At 31.1% G+C, this 24,100-nt stretch overlaps 1 protein-coding gene and 1 long non-coding RNA gene across 2 annotated transcripts; one reads left to right on the top strand and one right to left on the bottom strand.

Annotated features, from left to right (window-relative positions):
• Positions 1–5,211: 5,211 nt before the first annotated feature.
• Positions 5,212–6,746, top strand: LOC106418478 (zinc finger A20 and AN1 domain-containing stress-associated protein 7). Its single transcript, XM_013859202.2, has 2 exons — positions 5,212–5,468; positions 6,008–6,746. Exon 2 carries the CDS (start codon positions 6,041–6,043, stop codon positions 6,566–6,568), a length of 528 nt encoding a protein of 175 aa, XP_013714656.1. The 5' UTR covers positions 5,212–5,468; positions 6,008–6,040; the 3' UTR covers positions 6,569–6,746.
• Positions 6,747–13,600: 6,854 nt separating this feature from the next.
• Positions 13,601–22,771, bottom strand: LOC125592843. Its single transcript, XR_007328511.1, has 2 exons — positions 14,178–22,771; positions 13,601–14,069 (listed from the first exon to the last, which is right to left on the bottom strand). It is a non-coding gene; the product is annotated as an uncharacterized LOC125592843 (long non-coding RNA).
• Positions 22,772–24,100: the final 1,329 nt, after the last annotated feature.

Below are 24,100 nucleotides of genomic sequence, written 5' to 3'. Positions count from 1 at the left end.
AACATTGATATGCATGTATTTGTACATTGTAAAAATTTGGAATATAAATTAAAACAATATATAGGAACATATATATAAAACACATTATATATTATATGTTATAATGGTGAAACTCTTATTTTATTTTTCATATAATTTCACTATTGTAAATCCATTTTGGTATATATATTAGTCTAATCCACAGAGGTTTAATTAACATATTAATAAATCATATTAGTAAAATAATTTATAAGTAAATAAATGGGCCAATGTATACATTAGAATAGCCTATTAACATAAACTGCCAGATTAAATAGCTAAGGTAAATTTTAAAAAGTAAATAAATGGGCCACGACTTTTATTTCTTTAGGACTAACTAAACCAATCTGCAAATCTAACTAATTTTTTTCCGGACCATTCATCTTCCCATCAACCTTGTATTTTGTTTTTTTCCGGTGAAGCCAAAAAAAATATTTCCTACTCTCAATTCATCGACCTTAGAACATGCGCAATAAGGAATCATTAGCTCGAATCCATAAAAAAGAAATATTAAAATATTAGTGTAAGGCACAAATTTTGTAAGGATCAATCAGAAAAATCCTAACATAAAGATTGATCCTAGGTGCTTTTCGTTACTGTGTTGTGGGCCCTATGATACGTGGCGGCTCACGATTGATCCCTTTTTTTTTTAATTAAACGAAAAAAAAAAAAAACTAATAAAATAATTAAAATTTAACATTGGAAATCGAGCTCTCCAGTTCCACCATTGTAGGTGCCCTTAACGGTATATCTTCGTATCAAAGAGCATAAGTGGATCCGCTTAAATTTTTCAAGGTTAGAGTCTCCAAAATAGCACATTTCTAAGTTTATGTCACAAAATAGCTCTCAAACACTAAAATGACCAAAATAGCATTTTATCTTTTGAAAAATTTAATTTTATTTTATTTTTCAAAATTTGAAATCTTATCCCAAAACCATACTCCTCAACTCTAAACCCTAAACTCTAAACTCTAAACCCTAAATCTTAAATCCTAAACCCCACCCCTTAACTCTAAACCCTAAACTCTAGATACCACCTCTAAACCCTAAACCCTAAACCCTAAACCCTAAACCCTAAACCCTAAACCTTAAACTCCACCCCTTAACTCTAAACCCTAATGTCTAAATTAATTTACCATTGGGGTATAAATTTATATTTATCTCTTTTGATAAAACATTAAGTGTTATTTTGGTCATTTTTATTCTTATAGACTATATTTGTGACAAAAACATTTTTAGTGCTATCCTAGTCATTTTCTCTTTTTTTTTCAGATCCGTGTAATAATTGTTTCATACATATTGATTAGGTAATTCACATAGTCAAGGATAATCGGTGATTGTACAGATTGAAACTCGCTTTAAAAAACCTTCGGCGAAGATCAATGTTGATTCTATATTAGAGAAGTCAGATTGACTTAATTGCAGAATCTTCGTTTATATGCTAGAACAACAAAGTAATGTGATAATAGGAGTCACAGAATCGACATTGCAAGTTAAATTCAGATAATCTAATATTAGATGAATACTATTCCGAGTTTGGGCCAATTTTTCTCATATCTTATTTGCTTTCATACATTCAGTATTAGTAGTATCGACAAACTACTCTTACTGGAGTAAGAGAGGGACAATATTGATTTATACAAAAGCAAGACTAAAGGGAGAAGAAGGACAGAAAAGACGAAAATCAGTTGTTAAAACTCATAGTGAAGGACAAAAGACATGGTACGTAATTGTTAAACATTTATGCCCTTTCATAATATGTCATATGTTTTATAAAAAGAAACTATATCTTTATTTTTAAATGAATTATGTTGAACTTTTATACAATCTATAATAATATTTGACCTTTTGAATGTTTCGCACGATATTGGAGTTCTGAGAACCAAGTTTCAGCAAACCAGCTGCAAGCTGCAAATGAAGACAACAACCTTGCCGACCAATAGAAACAGAAAACGGTTAGTAATTACTTATTTATCTTACCTAATACATAAGATGATAGTAATATAGAACGATTTAGAATAAGTTAGAAGATTGAAAGAACCTTTCCTTAACTATATATGTTTGGTTTCATCTTGACTAAGTGATGCATTTCTAGGTACATGTTAATGATAGTCTTATATAAGACCAACATTTAAAGTAAAATAAATTCAAATAACCTTCTGAGAATGAATATGTTTGTCCAAAACTAAAGAAAAAGAATCTTACTATAGGATTATTTATCATGGATCTTGTTACCCTAATAGTATAAGAAAGTAAGCAATTGAAGTTAACAAACGTTTAGAAAGAAATTTACCATTTGAAAACCATCTCGAAGGTATCTGCTCTCCACCAAAAGATGTGTTTTGCTTCCATGAATGTAAGCATTTAACTTGAATTCACCATTAGTTTTTAAAAGGTCTATACTTTTGTGAGAAGAGTAAAATTTGACGCTAAAGACATGTTTAGGTTGAGGATCGTTCAATGCTTTCTTTCCTTTGACGCAATAGAGATGAGGTATATATAGTTGGCTTCCGTAATAGTAGGTAAAATAGGAGAGATATAGAAAATATTTTGTTAGTTGTGATTGGAACGAATTGAAAAGAGAATATACGGTTTTGAATTATTTACTAAACATTCTTTTTTTAAAAATATTGAATCATCATAATAACCAGAATATTCGTTTTTAAAGATTAGCAAAACGTGATGGGAAAGTTTAGATAACAAAATATTCTGATTTTGTTAGTTAATTGATAGTTTTTTATTATGATAGTTGCGTTGAAATAGGAAACAGTTTTGGTTGATTATTGAGTTTAGGAAAAAACGAATTTATTAGTTTTGATTTTGTGCAGTTAATTGTCGTTACTTTAGTTTTGATTACGGGTTTATAAAAACATTTAAAAATATTAGATATGATTTTGAATTAAATAATTCAAACGATAATATCATATTGTTTTTTTCGAGTGGATGTTGAATTACATAATATCGATTTATATTGATATAACTTATGATCTAAATATTGATATTTTCAGGCTTTATTGACGTTGCAATGACATGGACTTTCAACTATCTAATATGGTGGTTTTGCTTCTGCAGACCAAGCTTAACCAAGGTATTATCACAATGGAATTTTTGGTTTAAGTAAAATTATGAAAAACTATGTAGGAGTGTCTCTATTGACTAATTTGATTCAGTAGACGAAGATGAACTATGGTCACATAACAATTTAATTAGATGTTTTATGTTTTATGAATCTCGGGTCAAACGATATGTAGGAAATTGGAACCATAATGTTGTGGTTAAGTAATGGTTTTGTAATTGTATCTAATAATAATTATAAACAAAGGTAGGTAGACATCAGCATATATCGTGCGGTTTATAATTGGTTCGACATTTTCTGGTTTAGTAATCACGCATACATTAATATCGGTTTATAAAAAAAGGCAAAATGTTGTGTTTAGTGCCAGTGACATTCACTTGTAAATATCGAGGAAAACTAAGGTGTATTTCCTATTTGTATTCCTGTTTTAATAGTTTAGATTCTTACAACTAGTACAAAATTTAAACTCAATCTCTTGTATATTAATCCGACAGTATTTTTAAAGCCCTTTTAAATGATAAGTTTTAATAATTCAATATTTACGTGTCACTTTCTCAATTATCTTTACAGTTCTTATTTTTAAAAAATTCTATGTTACTAAAAATATTATAACTGTGCCATGGAATGAACCACTCAATTTTATATATTTCTCATTTAATAAAGCAATCATATACTACAAAACTTCTTTTCAACCGATTAACTAATTAAACCTCCTTATTTAGTTCAAGTGGTATGACTTGATCGTTTAGCCTTCTCTTTTCTCACTCTATCATCTTTGGGAGAGATGACTTCATTTTCGAGCACATATTGATCGTTTTCTGGTAGGCTATGTTTGGATTGTTTATAGTTTAGTCGCTTAGATTCGGCAATTTAAACAGACTTATATACATTCTACAAATCAAACTGTTAGTTTCATATCCGAACAACAAATGACGTTTACTTTTTTGCAATACGTGTGAAACTGTCTGCCTTTGGATTCTACGTCCGTGGTATATTAATGAACACTGATCTGTTAAAAAATTTCATCAAAATCCTTATACCTTCCATATAACTTGCAAAGGCTGACCATTATTCTGGTTCCAAAACCATATTCACCAACTTTGAACAATTCGTTGTAAATGTAACAGTAAACTGTGTTAGATTCTTTATGCATTCCATTGTCCAAATGAAAATTTTATCTCCAAGTAAAGTGGCGACGGACTCGATCTCGTATTCCTGGCTCCTATTAAACTGAAGTCGCTTTGATCAATTAATTGAATAAATCTACTGTTCTCAGATCGCTTTCTTCTCCAATCTAAGCACAAATTTAGTTTGGTATTTTGGGCTTTTCTTCTTCTCTACACGCTATGATTTCAACGTCGGTTACAGACTCTCTTGATTCTTCTGTCTCCAATATTATTAATCATTTTAAAAAAGATCGTAATATTGACCTTTATCATAATGTCTTTATAGAATCCAAATCTCCACGGTTTTAAAAAGTTCAGAATCGAAAAATGCATACACCATGATTGATTGGATTACAGTTTTAAATTAAACTATAAAACATCTAAAATCGACATTTAACCAAATTAAGACCATTATCAGATCCAATTACGAGTCTAATTCATGTCATTTTTATTTCAGAATGTTTTCCTAAATCTAATTAGGGTCTTAATTTTTGTTTAATGTTGATTTAAAATAGTTTATAGTTTAGTATAAAAACAATAAACCGATTATAATTATAGTCTATATGGGTTTTTAGATTTCACACCTTAAAACCGTGGAAATATAAATCTTAATGTGAATAATTAAATCTAGAACTATTACTTTCTATTTTCGGAGAATGGTTTACCATTTTTTTTTTTTTAGAACTATTACTTTTTCTAAAAGAAAGATTGAAACTATTGACAAAATAGTAAGTTTCTGTGAGAAAATATTTCGAAGATAGTAGAAACTGTGGATTGCGGGGAAAATGGGAAAAGATAAATTTCCTTTCTAACCTCAAAATGGATCAGTAATTACGCTAATATCCTGACCAAGGGTAACCGTTCGATTAAAGTCGGCGTACAGATCCAACGGTAAATAACGATTCAAAAGCACGCCAAGACTGACGTCAAAAAATGAAACCCAAGACCGACATAACCGTGTCTCGTACCCAAATTATATAAACGAAACATTATTCTAATAAAACCAAGTTGCGTGTTTGGTTATCTTTTCTTTCGTGTAACCTAAATTAAGGGATTTGTTCTAACAAATCTCTCTAGAATCCAAAAGTAAGAATCCCGTCTCTCTCTCATCTTCTTCTCGGGAAGATCAGAAAACAGCTTTTTGTGAAATTCCATCCCCAAGCTTTGAAGATCGCAGGAAAATTCTCGTTTTGATCTGACCGTTTCTGGTACGTGAACTTTCTCTAGTTAGCTCTGATTTGTTTGTTCTTCGACAGATCTGAACATGTTTTGGGATAAAATTGTCTTAGGTCATGCGTAGAAATGTTTCTTGGTGTTTGGGTCATTTCCTAACGATTTTTATGTCCATTTAATTTGACTATCTCTGAGGCATCGATTGAAAGCTTGAAACTTTCATGTTTTTTTTTGTCCTAGAAATAGATCTTATTCGAAGCTAGGTTGAATCGAATTGAATCAAATTAATTATAGAAGTTGTGTTAATCGAATTGAATCGGAGCTGAGTTGAATCGAATTAAATCGATCTGATTATATGGAAGTTTGGTTGAAATGGAATCAAGTCAATTTGATTATATCTAATCTGGGCTTAATCAAATTGACTCAAAATGATTAAAATCGGAGCTGGGTTGAATCGAATTGAGACAAAATAATATTCTTTGTTGTTCTGATTCAATGGCAACCTTTTTTGAAAAAAACTTTCTTCTGTTGATGTCAGAAGTTAATTTTTGTTTTTGTTTTTTGTTTAATGAAGGTGAAGAAGACAGGATTCTAAAAGACAACAACAATGAGCTCTGAGCAAAACAACAGCACAAGCTTCCCACCAACAGAGCCAAAGCTCTGCGACAACGGGTGCGGATTCTTCGGGTCACCCTCCAACATGAACCTCTGTTCCAAATGTTACCGAAGCCTACGTGCCGAGGAAGATCAAACCGCAGTTGCAAAAGCTGCGGTGGAGAAATCACTTAAGCTTCCATCTTGCAATCTCATCACCGCACCAGAGCCAAAACAGCCTCTGGAGACCAAACCAGCCTCGTTGGAAACCGTTGTGATTGCTGGGACGTCTTCTGTTCCTCCTGTAGCTACGGGACAGGACGAGGGAGAGCCTTCGAAACCCACACGGCCGAACAGGTGTTTCAGCTGTAACAAGAAGGTTGGAGTTATGGGGTTCAAGTGCAAGTGCGGTAGCACGTTTTGCGGGAGCCATAGGTACCCGGAGAAGCATGAGTGTAGCTTCGATTTCAAAGAGGTTGGACGCGGTGCAATCGCAAAGGCGAATCCTGTGGTCAAGGCGGATAAAGTCCAGAGGATTTGATTTGATGTGATGTGATCTGTCTATCTTTCAGTTTATTCCGAGAATGTTGATGTGATGTGGTCATGTTCCATGTTGGGTTTCTATGAATCAAAATGAAAATTGCTGCTATTGGTTTTCTCATGAATCCTTTTTAGTGCTTTTTAAGTCTATTGAAATGGAGTCTCTCTTTGCTTCTCAAGATTTGCTTCTTGGTTATGTTTTGATTCGCAGCTTGATACAGATGAGTTAAGAGATTAGTGCCTTCGTTGTCGAATACCATTTACTAGATAAAATGGGGTATCGATCAGTTTGATGTATTGTGTCGGTGTGAGTCATCAGGTAACAGCTGTGACCTGTGTTGGAAAGACGATACAATTTGGAAAATGGAAATAGATTTTTGAGATTAGTTCTTCATTTAGTTGTCTACTGAATCCACTATTACATTTCGAGAAAAGGTTTACCATCTTACTGGAGAGTTGGTATACCAAATATCGGTGGTGGTGAAAAATATTTGGATCTGTCTGAACAGTTTGGCTGGAAAAAAACATGTCCATATCTACGTGAAAGAAAATGTCCAGAAGAAGGATAATGGGTGATAAACAAGATTTTTATCCAAAGCTAGGTACTTTATGCCGGTGTACTTATAGAATTGTTTTCTACTGCCTTCTGACTCAAAAAATGTGAAGGCCTAGGATTTAGAGATCTCTTGAAATTCAACCATGCCTACTAACTAACCAGATTATCTAAAAATCCAAACCAAAATCCGATCAAAATATGACCCAAAACTCAACCCAATTTTTAACCCTAAATCATTTTTTCTCTTCTTCTTTTTTTTCTGGTCAAACTATGATTGCATTGCAAAATAAACAGTTTAGCCTCCACTGTAGGAGGGCAAGTTTACAAACACGAGAGCTGATTTTGCCACTAGATTAGCCTCAACATTACATAACCGAGAATTTTTTTTCTTCTTCATTGACGCTTTTTCCAACGTAGAAACAAAATCGAAAATAAATAATCACTCACCAGGTTTTTGTTTTTTTATCCCAAATCGATCAACTCATAGTGTTTTTAATCAATTATTTTTAATCAGTTATTTCTTATATGAAATCAAATTTCATCATCTACGTATAAGATTCATGATAAATAATAATGCAAAATATTACTAGTACAATTTCAACTAATACAATTAGAACAAGTATAACTATTACAAATAAATTGAGTATAACCTATATAACTGGTACAACTAGAACATGTATAACTAATACAACTTTGCAATTAATATGGTGATATTTGATTATTTTCATTGCATGAATGATCTTAGAAAAAAAGATGTTGTAGAATAAATGAGACATGTTGGTCTAATCTTTACCCGCTTGTATGTTCCAAAATTCATAAATAACCCGTATTTAATAATATTTGATTTGATGATCGCCTAGCACGTAGTGTCAGGAAGCAGCCGTCTTTCGTCGTTCACATGGATCAAGATCTCCCGGTGTGGGCCACAGGGTCCATATGAGTCTGTATAAGTCGATGACAAAAAAAAATATTTGATTTGATGATTATTTGTTTATACGTTGTACTAGTTATACTAATTGTACTATTTTTAGAAAAAAATCATCTTCATTTTTTTTCTCTAATAGCCGAAGAAAGTAGATGTGTATCCGAAAGAAGTTTCAGTAGAAGAGGATCTAGAATAATATATTGCAGAAGATGATGTAGAGGCCATCACTGAGTTCGAGAAGATGCATAAGAATTCATGTTTGGTATTTGGATTACGACAATAATGGCCTAAGTGGGACAACTGGTTTAACTACGGTGGTAATATTACCAGTTTAATTGTCGCAACAATTGAGTTGTGTTGTTTTAGTATTTGGGTGGAAGGCTTCTCGCCTCAAAGTCCAATATTATCTTGATATCCGCATGAAAATAAGATAAGAGATATACATGTAAACACATATATAAGAACAACATGGTGAAACTTGCATGTTTTAATATATTTGCATAAAAAGTAGTGAAAAGTGATGATATATATGATTTTCTATGAGATGTTGCACATGCTTAGAAAATTTTTTAAGATTATCAATAGATATATACTTCCATCAAGAGAATGAAAGCAAAATTAGAAAAAAGAGTAGATTATGTATGACATGTATAATTGATACAACTAGTACAACGGAAAAAAAAAAAAAGTAAGATTAGTAACCGGTACAACTAAGTTATTTTAATAATACGTAGTTGTACCGGTTTTGCGTTTTATCATGTTAAACATAGTTGTACTTTGGTTGTGAAACTAAAAAAACTTGTTGTACCATGCATAAAATATATATGCATCAGTTGTACCATTTTCGTGTACATACTATGTCTAACAAATAATGAAATCATAATTTTTTAAAAAATATGTTTGGTGTATGATATTCCAAAATAATTTGGCTAAACAAGTAAACAAATATTTAAAGTATAAGGTAGATCATGTAAACTTATGGAGTTCTATAATAATTTTCAAAAAATTATAAAACTTCAAATAAATTAAGAGAAGCTTTCTAATCACATACCAATTTGGATATTTAATTGTTTTTTTCATATGGAATACCAATTGGCTATGTTAATTTCTCAAACATCAAATTTGTACCAGTTGTACTAGTAATACCAGTCTAATATACAATGAAAATTATACAAATTATACTAGTTATACTAGTTGTTTATTTTTTTATAGCTTTTAGGGGTTGTATCAATATTTTCACATAGTAACTTTCGTAAAATGTGTTTGTTGTTTGCTTTTGGTAATAATATGGTTAATCTAGTAAACAAACTTTACAATATGAAGTATATAATGTGCATTTAAGAGTTCAGTGTAATAATTTAACAAAAGTTTGAAAACATCAAATAAAATAGAAGAAACTTTGTCACTATGGATCAGTTAGGATATTTATTTGTCTATTCCATATGGAAAACATGAGTTACTAGTCGTGCTCAGGGACAGAGGTAGCTATAGGAGAGGGGGGTCACCTGACCCCTAATTTTTTGGAAAGGTATTTTCGAGAACGTAACCTTGGCCCCATGATTTTTTTTTCAAAAACTTTATTGACGTGTTTCTACCTTGGTAAAATCCCAAAGCTACTCACTAATTATTTTAAAATTATTATCATTCATTTGTCCTAGTTGTTTTCTGTTGTTTTTTTGTAGCTGTCCAATATTTCTATCCACTAAAAGTAATGGATCTAACTTTATTTTACACATAAATAATTTATTTTATTTTAGTTATTTCAATAGATGTAAATAAAATATAAATATTTAACTAATATTAATTAATATATTTAATTGACTCCAGTCAAAACTGAGGCTGGCTCTGCCCCTGGTCGTGCTGGTAGTAGTAGTTGGATATTCTACATGAATTATACCATTTATATACTAGTTATACCACTTGTTAGCATGTTTAGTTCTACAAGGTATACTAGTTATACCTAATCGAAGGAAAAATGTGAGAATATAAATAGTGTGGCTGTAATTGAAGAAGAGAATAAATGATCACGTGGTTAAGATTAAAAAAGAAGTGGGTCACATGCGAAGGAGAGAAGGAGATAAAGAAAAATGTTGTTGTTGTGATTAAAATAAGGAAGAAATGATTTTGGGTTTAGATCGTCTATTCATTAATGAAAAATGGTAATTTTATCACCTTTGGACCACTAAGATTAAAGTTCGTTGTGTGAGATTTTTTTTAAGATCGCTTTTTAGATTAACTTTCTTAAAAATAAAGATATTTTGAACGCAAATAAAGGAACACAACCATCATATCGCTGACATTTTTTTATTATTTATAAGAGATATACTAGATGATTATCCGCGCACATGCCCAGAGTGAGTTTTTATACTAATGTTTGTTCATTAAATGGTTTTAACATGTTGCAACACTATAATCTTTATCGATTGTGAATTGACCAATACAAATGTTGATCTCCTAAATGTATAATCGTTGTTGAAAAATTAATGTATTATAACTCTTTTTAATTATTTTTGAGACTTCGTATCCACAAAAGGAAACTAAGTTTTGCGGCTGACACAAATAACCAAAACCAGATATGTAACATCGATTGTAAAAGAACAAAAGAGGATAAGGTTTTCTGCTCTCGATCTGTTTACTATTGACTCTCCATAAGTAATTTCATTTTTTACCTTTATAAAATTGTGATTTCATTCTCGTTTATGTTTCACTGATATGAGTTTTTTTAAAAAACCTTTTCTACGAATTCAGTGAATTACATAAGTGTCAGTTTAAAAAATGGACATCTGGAAGAATTACTTCAACTCCAGATACATATCTAAGAATTAATTGTTTTGAAAAAGATCACCGGCAAACTCTATTCACAAGTTAGTGTTCAAATCTAATATATCAAGCTGTTATAGAATATAAGTGCAGACTCAAAATATAAATGTATGTTTAGTATATATTCACCAATTTGTCTAAAAATTATATAATTCTAGAAAACAAAACAAATTACTTATTTTATTAACCAACGCTTTGAGGTTTAGTTACTTATGAGTATGCCAATAAAAAAATATATAATACTTTACCATTCTAATATATGTAAACTATGTATAAACTAAGAACTGTTTAATTTATTAAATGATTAACCAAAAAATTTATAATAAATAGTTCAAGTCTCTCATTCTTACAATTATAATGTCTAGATAGGATATTAGGGAAAATGTTAGACGGATGATCAAATCTTTCATTCTTCGAACAAACTCAAAAGGAGTTAATTGTAATCTTGTCATGATATTTCATTAAAAGCTATTTAGGAATAAAAAATAAGACTTTTTTTTGTCATCAAGACGAAATAATTTAGCTTGAATGAAATAATTTAGTCTGAATGAAATAATATATATAGTGCTTCCAATACTAAAACTTACTTCGATTTGAAGAAGTGTATTTCTGGGTCTTTCTGGATCAAATAACATGTTCGAAACCACCTAATTAAAAATAATTTTTATACATAAAAGTATATACATTAGAATTAGAGTAAGCACATAAATCAAAATCAACACATTTTATTTATTTACAATCATGTTTTTGGTAAATAAATCAAAACAATCATATTATTTACTTTATATGGTATATAATTAAAATTTAGTGATATTAACAAAGATATATATATATACAGTTTATTTTAGTATAAATATTTATTATTGACATTTCCTTATCATATGATTTTATTAACATTTGTATATTTGCTGTAACAAAAATTTAAACCGTTAATCACAAAACTTTTAATTTGAGATTTTTATTACAAATTTAAAAATTAAAATATTAAGATCTCAATAATTTTCAATAAAAATTTTGAAATGAACATATTTTATATAGTATATAATTTAATTTAAATGATATTAATATATATATAATAAATATTTATTAACGAGACTTCATATTCATACGATTTATGATTATTTGTATCTTGGTTGAACAAAAAAAGTTAAACCATTGATCACAAAATTTTCAATGTGGAACTTTTACCTTTTTTAGTAATTTATAGTCATTTAAAAAAAATCAAAGTATAACATATAAGAAAAAATCTATTTTTTTTTATTATATGATTAATGTGATTGTTTATTTTATTTTAATAATATTAAAACAAAAGAGAGAGGATACAATTTTTTTTTAATGAAAATGTATTATTCATAATCATTAATTGTTATATATATGTTAATCATATTAGGTAATTATGTAGATTTTATTTAAGGAAAGAATTTAGAATATAATTTTCTACACTACTAATCAATTTGATATTAGTTTGATAAAAAGTATAAAAATTGTAATATATATATATATATATATATATTTATATGGTCTAACTTATTTTTTTAAAGATTTTAAAAATCATCATAGCGATGACACTGGCTGCAAAAACTTGTTGCAATGCTCCGTTATTAATAAATAGTGGATTTTTATAAGATATTTAATTCAAAGAGGAGTTAATGTTCAAATATAAGATGGAACATATACAAAATATCCAATTCTTGGCTACCGGATACTCAGGCATGGCCACCAAAACGTCACGAGTGGCCAGCAAAAATTCACGATCCAATCCTGACTATTTCAAAACAAAAAATGTAACTAAAGTGGCAATTTTGTGACAAAAAATAGCCTTGAAATAGTCACAAAGAGAACCATGACAAACTTTAATCACGATGTAACCAAGAAAATTTTGTGAACATTTGTCATGAATATAAAAGTGACACAAAACATGACAAACTAGCTACGATTTGCAACAAAAAGTTTGTGGCCTAAGATATATATATATATATATTAAATAGTTTAGAAAATCTTATTCACGGTTACATTTCATGAAAAAAAAACTGTGACCATTTTACAGAAAAACGTCTCATCAATTAGCCAAATAAGTGTAGTTTCTAGTTATAAAATAGCATGAGAAACAATCCTAATGTATAATTCAATGAATAACCCTAGCAATCCATCGATCAGCAATTCGACATTAAGCCTAAAAATTCCTTAAATCTCAGAAGTGATCTACTCGACATGAAAACAATAGCACAAATCATAATCTGAATAAAATTTATAAATGAATCAAACATGAGTTCGAAGAAGACTGAATGAATTCTTTATAATCTCTATAAATCTAAAAAAAAGCTTCGCTTTCAACTATGGCTTAGGATTAGTAAAAATAGGTTAAAATAAGTTCAAGGGCTCATGTGCAAATACAAGAAACTTTGGCCAATTTGCGGTTATTGAACCTCATTACATCACGAGTTGGGTGTCGTCACTACAAAAAAATATGTACATTCTTGGCACATGATATATGTTATAGTAAGGATTTCATAGCGAATTCATAAATGCTATGTATACGGCAGCTATCATAGGTACCCGTTTTACGGGAGCATTTTGTAAATGCTATGAAAATTGGAAATACGATAGCAATATTTAAATGCTAGTATTAACTTAAATAACGATTCATATTTCGTGCTACGATACATCTTTACAATAAAACAAAAATAATTATAATTAAAATAATTAAAGTTAAACTGAAAATTATTTTATAATTAAAAATAAAATAAATTTATTCATAAATTAAAATTGTTTTATAAATAAATTTCAGTTTACGAAACTAAACCAGAAATTAAAAAAATAAAGTAAACCACCACAATTTCTCCAATTAGGTTTACACTAAACCAAAAAAAAAAACACTATTCCTAAAATACAAAGGAACACTCCAGCCGCCCTCCTCCATGTGCGCCTGGCCTCCTCCAGCCTTGACAGGAGACGTCGTCGTCTCTGCTTCCGGCCTCAGGGTCTCCTCCACTACAGTTTTTGTGCCTTCTCCGACGCAGCTTCCGAGGCTTCACCATCTCCGCGTCCATTGAAGTCAAAGGAGAGTCGAGATGAAGCGAGGAGAGTCTAGCAGAGGCGAGGAGATTCTAGCAGAGGCGAGTCGAGTCGAAAAGAGGCGAGGTGGTAAGCTTCCGGAGCTTGAGACGATGTGAACTTCATGGCAGGGAGAAGCAATTCGATCTGGAAAAAAAACAGAGAGCAGAGAAATTAGATTTAAAAAACTGCATAATGAGAGAAAGAAGAGAAGATGACAAAGGTGTGAAGAGAAAGAGAGATCGATTGAGAGACCAGATTTTTCACGGAAAGAGGGAAGAGGAGGAGATGGAAGAAAAAATTTTGATTTAAATTTTAAAAGTTCAACTTTGTGATTGGTATTTAGGTATTAGAAAATAGAGTTAAGAGTTTATGAAATAGAGTTTAGCATTTAAATTTAAAAATTGAAGTTTTGAAAACAGATGTAAAATTTAAATTTAAGATTTAGATTTAAAATAAATTTTGATTATATCATTTTTTTTAATATATAGGCACTTTCTTAGCCAATAACATGCTCATCATATCTTCTAAACTTTTACAATTTTTTTTGTTAATTGATTTTCTATCTTTGGGAAAGTTATATAAAATTTTGATTTATAGTTATATTTAATTTATATCTTGGATAATAAAAAATTTATATATCAAGCTTTTGAATTTTTTAACATAAAAATTAAAATATTAATTTAAATTGAGTAGATATGATACTGACGTGTTTGATTTTTATATAAGGTTAAAATAGATATTAAAAGTTTGGATATAGTGTATGAAGTTAAGGTTTTTTTAAAATTTTGAAAAATTATAAACTTAATAAGGGCTTGAACCTTTTAATATTTTGTTACTTTTGTAAGTAAGAGTTAGAACATAATTAGGGTTAGAAGCTTGGATATAGGGTTTGAAATTTAAAATAAACTTAGTGTTTTATGATATAAGTTATATAAATAAAGTTTAGTGTTGTAAAACAAATTTTAGTGTTTTATGATATAAGGTTTGAAGTTTATGTTTAGAGTATTGAATGTATAGTTTATGTTTGAAGTTAGAATTTAGGATATAGAGTTTGATTAAAGATTTGTAATTAGGAAATAGTGTTGGAATGTATATCGTCAGTTCAATATAGGGTACTTCTCAATGGTCAGCCATGAGGTTTCATAACTCCCCAGCGGGGCTTGCGTCAAGAGGATCCTTTGTCTCTTTATTTATTTATCATGTGCACTGAGGCATTAATTGTGAATATTAAGAAGGCGGAGAGAGTGAAATAATTAACTGGTCTGAAAGTAGCAAGAGCTTGTCGAGCAATTTCTCATTTGCTATTTGCAGATGACAATCTTTTCTTTTGTAAGACAAATAAAGAGAAATGTCAAACTATTCTCAGGATTCTAAAGGAATATGAGACTGTCTTAAGGCAACAAATTAATTTCCAGAAATCTTCAATTCAATTTGGACATAAAATTGAAGAATCTAGCCGTTAAGAATTGAGAGATATTTTGGGAATCCGAAATATAGGAGGAATGAGATCTTATTTAGGTTTACCAGAAAGTCTGGGAGGTTCTAAGGTACAAGTGTTTGACTTTGTACAAGAATGCTTGAATAATATGGTTAATGGATGGACTTTTCGATTCTTTACTAAAGGAGGGAAAGAGGTGATTATTAAATCGGTGGTTACGGCATTGCCAAATCATGTGATGTCTGTTTATCGGTTACCGAAGGCTACAGTTAAAAAGTTAACAAGTGCAGTAGCTCAGTTTTGGTGAAATCCATGAGGAAGCACAAAATGTATGCATTGGAAATCATTGGATAAATTATGTGTTCCTAAAAATAATGGTGGACTAGGCTTTAAGGATCTTATTGATTTTAACACGGCGATGCTTGGAAAGCAATTGTGGAGGCTGATTGAGAAGCCAAATACTCTTTTTTCAAGAGTCTTCAAAGGACAGTACTATAGGAATGCTTCACCCTTGGAACCGATCCGTTCATACTCTCCGTCATATGGCTGGAGGAGCATTATTTCTGCTAGATCTTTGGTTTGTAAAGGATTAATTAAAAGGGTGGGAACAGGTTCATCTATTTCAGTATGGAATGATCCTTGGATCCCAGCCACTCGTCCGAGACCAGCAAACAAAAACCTTCAAAACAGTTACCCGGACCTAACAGTGGATTCTCTCATTAACTCGGAATCCCGAACATGGAATTTACAGGCAATCAGGGCTTTGGTGGACCCTCATGATGTAAACATTATAGAAAGTATACCTTTAAGTAGAAATCAGATGGAAGATAGGAATGGATGGCATTTCACTAACAATGGGAAATACTCGGTTCAATCAGGTTATCCAGTGGAACGGGTCTATCCTGACAGGGAAAAACCACCAGAATTTAATGGTCCCACAGTGGATATACTAAAAGCTTTCTACTGGAAAGTGCGGTGGCCCCCCGAAGATACAACGTTTCTTATGGCAAATCCTTTCAGGATGTATAGCGGTAATGAAAAATCTACAAACGAGGGGAATACAAGGGGATATATGTTGTGCTCGATGTGGAGATCCGGAGGAATCAATAAACCATGTGTTTTTTTAATGTCCTCCAGCACGTCAAGTATGGGCTTTATCTAAGATACCATCGAACCCCAATATTTTTCCTATTAGTTCTTTTTTCGCCAACATGGATCATCTATTTTGGAGAGTCAATCCAGGGATGGATGACCACCAATTTGCATGGATATTATGGTATATATGGAAAAGTCGGAATAACAAAGTGTTTAGTAATCTAAATATTGATACAAGGGACACACTGAAAATAGCAGAATTGGAATCAACACTTTAAGTTGAGGCACATGTAGTAAAGGATCAAACGAGGGAGCATCAGGCACAAAACAGACCCACAGTACCGACTTCAGGACGATGGTGCTTCATAGATGGTTCATGGAAAGACAAGGACTTATTTTCAGGGCAAGGCTGGTATAGCACTTTACAGGGGTTTGATGGTTTACTATGGGCAAGGAATGTAAGGGCATGTCTTTCACCTCTACATTCATAGGTGGAAGCATTAATTTGGGCAATGGAATGTATGAAAAATTTAAGACAGTTTCAGTTTACGTTTGCAACAGATTGTTCTCAATTGGTGAAGATAGTTTCGGAACCAGAAGAATGGGCAGCATTTGGAAGTTACCAGAAAGACGTTAAGCTTTTAAAAAAAAAATTCTTCAACTCAGACATCGTTCATGTACCCCGGACGGAGAACCTACGGGCGGATAGCTTAGCACGCAGTGCTAGGAAACAACCGTCTTTCATCGTTCACATGGATGCGGAGTTACCAATTTGGTTTACAGAGTCAACATGAGCCTGTAAATGTTTGTTGCCAAAAAAAAATTAGGAAATTATAGTTTATGATTAAACAGATTAAATTTTGAGTTTAATTTTAAGATTTGAAATTATAACATGAAAAGATAGTTTAAGGGTTGTCTTTAGAGTTTAGAGTTTAAAACCATGTTTAGGGTTTAGGGATTCAAATAGCATTTCTTAGCGTTAGAAAAATGCTATTACATGTTTTTGATAACATTACTGAAACCGCTTAAATAATGTTTTTGGTACTTAATTATAATTTCCCGCTAATTATTGGCGGAATCAGTGGTTTTTTTTTTCGCTCACTTAATTTTAAAAATAACATTAATTAAATGTTATTTTAGGATTCATCCTATCATAGCGTTTATCTAATGCTATTATATAAAACATAAATTTCAAACTCATCTACGATAGCAGTTTAGTAAAACGTGCTATAATAATGTGCTATCAATGTGGACTTTTTTGTAGTGCGTTCGGTACCCATGTGGTGTTGCTTGACACCACACTATAATCTCAGCAGCTTCCTCTCGTGCGTTAGACGGACCACTCTTGAGTAATATGCAGACAAATTTTTATCTAACCAATGGATCGACCTCAAACCGGCAGAATTTAAAATCTAAATCGGTTTCTATATCTTGTGTAAAATTATGAGCTTAATCCATTGGTGGGAAGACCTCCATCCGGTGTTAAACCTCTGACACATCAACACTGTTATGCATCTCAAATTACTCTAGAATCTCCAAAATTCTCCAACGTGTACATGAACCTGCAAAGACCCTAAAATGAATCCAAAACAATAATTTATACTCTGAAATCAGAATTATGACATGGTTAAAATTCATACAAACCATGGTATATCAATTCTTTACTTTGTATGGGGAGGAATAAGGAAGAAAACATGATAATGAAAGATTTTCGGAAGAGTTAAAACTCAAATCTTGACAAATAAAGAAAGATGGGAGAAAATGGAAGATATGGATTAACACAAAAATGACAATACAGGCAATCTTGGAGGTGTATATAAACAAAGCCGGGACAGAGAAGAAAGGGGGAAGAAACTTAGTCTCTGCAATTACGAACCTTTGGCTTTATTTTCTTCTTTTGCTAAATGAGTTGCAAGTCACATAGGTTTTCTTGATATAGGTGGTTACTCTAGTGAACTTAGACAGGTTTTACTGCCCGGTTTATTAAATTTCTGTTGTAATCTCCCTTCCAGACAAACATCATGTTTGATTCAGTCTCTAGAATGCTTATACATAAACTCAGAATAAAAGTCTCTTGTTTTAAGTTTGTTTTTCGTATTATCTTATTTCGTTTCTGCATATTTTTGATTACTTGTCATTGGCTTTGCAGACTAAACCCCCGTAAAAGCTTTGTTTTCTTCACTATTATTTGATTGTGCATATTTCGACTCCCAGAGTTAACTCTTTGCCTCAACTGGATTAACTTGCTTAATTGTTTGGTATAATGCTAAGTTATTGATATAGTGAACTCTGTGCTATTCTGAGTAGATTTCCATTGCCTGTGATAGGTGTTTAGTTTAATCACCTAACTGCTAACTCATTTCCATTTTTTCTTCTTTAGGGCGTGCATACAGCAAGGGAACAGTTTATAAGCTCGGTGGTGTTCATTACAAAGACTGCGCTCCTGCTCAATCTGTTCCTTGCCCCCTGAAGCACAATCTGAATATGTTGATGCACCTTACTGGCTTGGATAACAGCACTAATGGAGTTTGGACGAGAAGAAATATCAAATCTCAAAGGAATATGAGCAACCAAAAATATGTGTTGTCTGTTCTTTTGGTGGCTTGCGCAAATAAGACAATCTGAGGGAACATTGAGACCCCAACCCTTTAGCCTATCCATGCTTGGGATTGAGGCTTTGAATGCCATTGAAAAAAGGAAGCTGAACCTGAAGATGACTCCAAGTCTCTGAAGCTGTGAAAGTAGTTTTGGGAGTAGCATTTCCGATTCCTTATATAAGTCATATCCACCGAGTTAATTATTCATGTTACCTCTTGCAGAGAGTTCTTGAGAAAAGTGATTACATGCCGGCATCAAATGTCAAACGTCTCATAATATATGTAATAACAAAAAGACATACACACACAATACTAAACAAGTCAACAAAATATTAAAAAGAAGAAAAAAATATATTTGTTTTATTTAAAACTTCAACCGCTAGACAAGACACCAATCATCAAATACCAATACACTCCATAATATATGTTTAAGTTACACAAATTTCAAACTCTTTTATTTAATATATAATAAAAACAAACAAGTTTTAATTTTTAAAATAAAACTCTCTCTAATTGTTGTTGACATCTGGTGGTAAGATTGTTGTTGTTAATGTTGGATCACCTTCGAAGAATCTGTTATTTGCTATCTCTATCTTGACATCCTCTTTCGAACATATGAATATTTCCTTAGCCATATTGCAAAATTTGCTACACAGTAATAAAAGTACTCACTAAGTTTTGCAACTAATAAGAAAAAATAGAAAAGAAAGAAAACTTACGGCCAGGGATGGTCTCCAAGAATCATCATATCTCCATCATCATATATAAAAAACATTTTCCATTGATTGTGCATATGCAACTCGCCTTTGATATCAAAGAGTCTTTCTAGTTCATCTATCAACTGATTGTATCCATCAAATATAGTTAAATCTACAGTCCTTTCTATGACACCTTCCATATGAACCTGGGCAATAGGCATATCAAGAGAATACAAAAATTATAGTAATTTCAGTCTATTGAAAATTATGCAATTTTAATCAAAATCTAATTTTAGAATAAAACTGTCGATGAAAGAACACACACACACACACACATATATATATATATAATTTACCACACAACATAACCTTTTACTAAAGTCTACGTTTTCTAATGTTTGGGTTGTACATAATAAATAGTTTAAAACTTGAATAGTAAGTAAAAAATAAGAAGATGGTGATCTTTTTCATACCTTAGTACGACTTTTAGCTTCGACATGGTCAACCCTTTCGTTTTCAAAGATTTTAGAAATCTTAAATTTTTTGTATGAGTCAATAGGTTCCACTGGATCCTTTGTTATAGCGGGAACCATTAGATCAACTCCAAACGGTCTGCAGCTAGTAGTTGCGGTTGTGGTTGACGTTTCTTTCATTGCTTGAATCATTTGCTCACTGTAGATGGTAGGGAATGAGAATCTCATGGAAGATTGTATGCTCGATTGTCTAAATTCTTGGCCTTGGGACAAGGTAGGAGCCCACATTTTTTAACCTATACACATCAATAGAATGATAAAGAATTCACAAACAAGTTTTAACTTATAGAGTAATGTTTACATACCAAACTCATGTACTTCGATTTGACGTTTATGTTTTAGATCATCTGACTTGAATATTTTTGATGAATGTGTTAACAGCTCAATCTCCCATGGAGATACCTTATCAAGTCTTGGAATTGTTGCACCTTCATCCCATTGCACCTATAAAATAGAGTTATTGGATATTATATATTACTCTTTTTAATATATATTCTAAAATAATATATGTAAGTGGAACTAATACTATTCTTACTTTTATACTTCGCCATTCTGAATCCTTCCAATGAGTGGAGAAATCTCTTACTCCTACTATTGTTCCATTGTATCTATTGTAGTAAAATCATTTGTGTAAGTAATCATATTTTGAAAAAATAAAATAAAATAAATGTTTAAGATTCACCTTATTTCATTTAGATCTTTTCCTTCGAACTTCATCGAAAATTTGGAGCCTATACTAAACTTGTTATTCACTCTGTCTACAAATTTTTCGAAGTTGACAAGGAATTGGCTCGACCTCATATCATCACATCAAATAAATAAAAATATATTTTCAATAAACTATTTACATAAAGTTTAATTAGAGTAAAACAATTATTACCTTGGCTTATATAACACAACGAACATACATTTGTTTTTAATAGCATTCAGTGCAGTAGCAACCACACTATGGTGCATACTCTGTTTTGAAATTAAAGATGTTGGTATGTTGCGTTGATGATGAGCTGCTTTACTGATACCAACTCGTGATTCCCCATTCTCTCCTCTAGGATAACAAGTAGTTAAAATACAAATTGAAGGAAAGAAAGAGATCGAAAATGGCAAAACGGATATATATACCGAAGGAATACAAAAGAGTCTACAGCAACCAGTTTTTTTCTTTTTGCAAACTCATTCCAACCAGATGTGAAAAGATGTTTTTTGGTGTACCTAGTTGCTTGTTTGTAAACATAATATAGATCAGTAATAAGTACTCACAAATTTTGAAATGAAACATAGAATGGTCACCGCTTAAAGTGTGTTTAAAACTCCATTCATGACCATAAATATCTTTAGCAATTATCTCTTGACTTGTGGTTAGCTGAGACATATCCTAAAAACATTAAATCCAAAATTTTATATAAGGATTTACAATATGAGTTAATGTAAGCCCAGGGTAATTACCAACAGGGGAAGACAGTCAATGGCATGTCTTTTATACAAAACAAAACCACCATTTGTGTGGGTATCAGAAGCACTTGACACCTTGGTGAAATAGTTAATGTTTTGTATGTTGTTTTCGTTTTTAGGAATAGGGATTTCAACATCCTGAGAACATAGAATTTATTAAATTACTTAAAAGGGATTGTAAGAAGAACTAATGTTAAAATAAATAAATTTTATTTTTCTACTCACAGATATATCCGACACCAAAGAAACTTCTGCATAAATTTCATTAGTATTGGTCTCTACCTACGAACATAGATAAAATATACCGGAAACAATATCAGTAAGAGTCTAAGTCATTTTACATCATCTGTATTTTATAAATAAGAAACATATATAATCAAAGAGGCATACCTTAAGGTTGATACTAAAAACATTACAACAAATTTTTTAAGGAATATCAAAAATTGGTTTTAGTTGAAAAAGATCTTCGTTCATAGAGGAAACTAGCTGGTAATACCATCAAATTGTTGAGTAAGTCTTACAAATTAAAATATAAGTGAAATGATATAAAAGTTTCAAAAAAGATAAAAAAATATTGCCTGCTCTATATGCCCCTGGGGAAAGTAATATACTTTCTCTCCAACTTCTGGAGTATCAAACAGAGGTCCAGCACATAACTTCCATAATATACCATTCAAATAGTTATTGGTTTCATCAATAGCTAGAAATAAAGAAAAAAATATTAGGGATATATGTTTTTCATTAATCGAAAACCAAACTCGTATCCAAGAATTTCTCACTTATACCTAAAACTTCAGGTTGTGCATGCATGATTTGATCACCAGCCATCAACAATTTTTCTAAACACTTGGTGAGAACTTTGATCTTTATTTATTTTGGTTTGAACTAGTGTGTTTTTCTTAACTTGTAAATCTTATATGTATAAAGTATATATATAGGTGAAAATATTCAAATACTTCATAAATATATTTACGAATATGAGTTTTGACTAATAAATTTTACTAGTTGCCAAAACGTATATGGTCAAATATGTATCTTTAGAAATATCGAAAGTTCTTTAATATCAATAAATTATGTTTCTAGATATATAATAATAGTGCAGTATAGTACATGCGCCATTCAGGGTCAGTTTAGAGGAATGGACAATGGGTGCACCGCCCCCAGGGCCCACGAGGTAAGGGCCCCATAAAACAAATTTTAGTTAACCATGTAATTATTTAAAGTGTGGCAGATGTTTTCAAGACTCATATGCACTGTCACTGTGCCGTGTGTTTAAGAAGAATATACATAGCCACGGAGTCCAGAAAGTAAGGGGCCCATTAAAAAAATTAGTTAACCTTGTAAAATGTCCACATATTATTTACGGTTTCTTGTTCTTCTTTTTTCATTTAACTTGTTCTCACAAAACCTTTCATCTTCCTTCCCTAAATATCAGAATTTTTGTAACATCAAACACTTGAATTTGATCACCCTAGTCGCTCTGGTAAGATTTCGTTTTGAGATCATTGATCTATGATATGGCATATATTTTTGTGTTCACACAATTTTCATTTGAAAAATATCTGAGAAAAATCATGTTTGTTTATGATCCAATTTATACTTTGTCTCCATATATTTTTTGCCACATCCAACGTTCCTATATATCATCTTAATATGACGAACTATAAATAATTAGTGTGTGAATGGTCTAACTGACTTTTCAAGTTTTTTTTTCTCTAATTTCAGGTTTACTCATTTTTAGGAAATCTATAATACAAGGTGGAATAAACTTGATAATAAAATAAAATGAAATAATTTTTTATTGTTTGGAAAAGTTTTTTTTTCTTGAAGAAGAATTGAATCTTGTGTTTACCTTACGTAAGAGCTCTAGATGTTTTCAGATGCTTATTATTCTAGGAAAATGAGTAATGGAGACAAAGAAATGAAAGAGTTGTTGGTTGTTTAGTATTTTAGTTGTAGTAACAGTTTTATAAGTAGCAAGTTTTTATATGTTGGAGGCCTAATTAAAATTTTTGCCCCAGGGTCTATCAAGTGTATAAGCCGACCTTGTTAATAACTACTATAATTTATTTTAATTAAGTATTTTTATTAATCTAAGGGTAATCTTGTATTAACATTAGTGAACATCCTTTTCCCTCCAACTAATCATAACAAAGTGAATTGATACACTAAAGTTCAACATGTCTTATTTTGCCAATTCCTTTTTTATAATCAAGTTTTAATATATTTTTAATACGCGTTAAACACACACACACACAAAGCAAATCTCCTAAAAGATCTTAAAATGGATATGTTTGACCCAAAAATACACAAGGAGGAAAATGACCCGAAAAAGTTTCATTAAACAGGTAAAAAACTCTTAAGG

Source organism: Brassica napus, chromosome C9 (assembly GCF_020379485.1).
Source record: "Brassica napus cultivar Da-Ae chromosome C9, Da-Ae, whole genome shotgun sequence".
NCBI classification, from domain to species: domain Eukaryota; kingdom Viridiplantae; phylum Streptophyta; class Magnoliopsida; order Brassicales; family Brassicaceae; genus Brassica; species Brassica napus.
The sequence above is the reverse complement of the archived record's forward strand: the minus strand, read 5'-3'. Positions and strand labels throughout refer to the sequence as shown.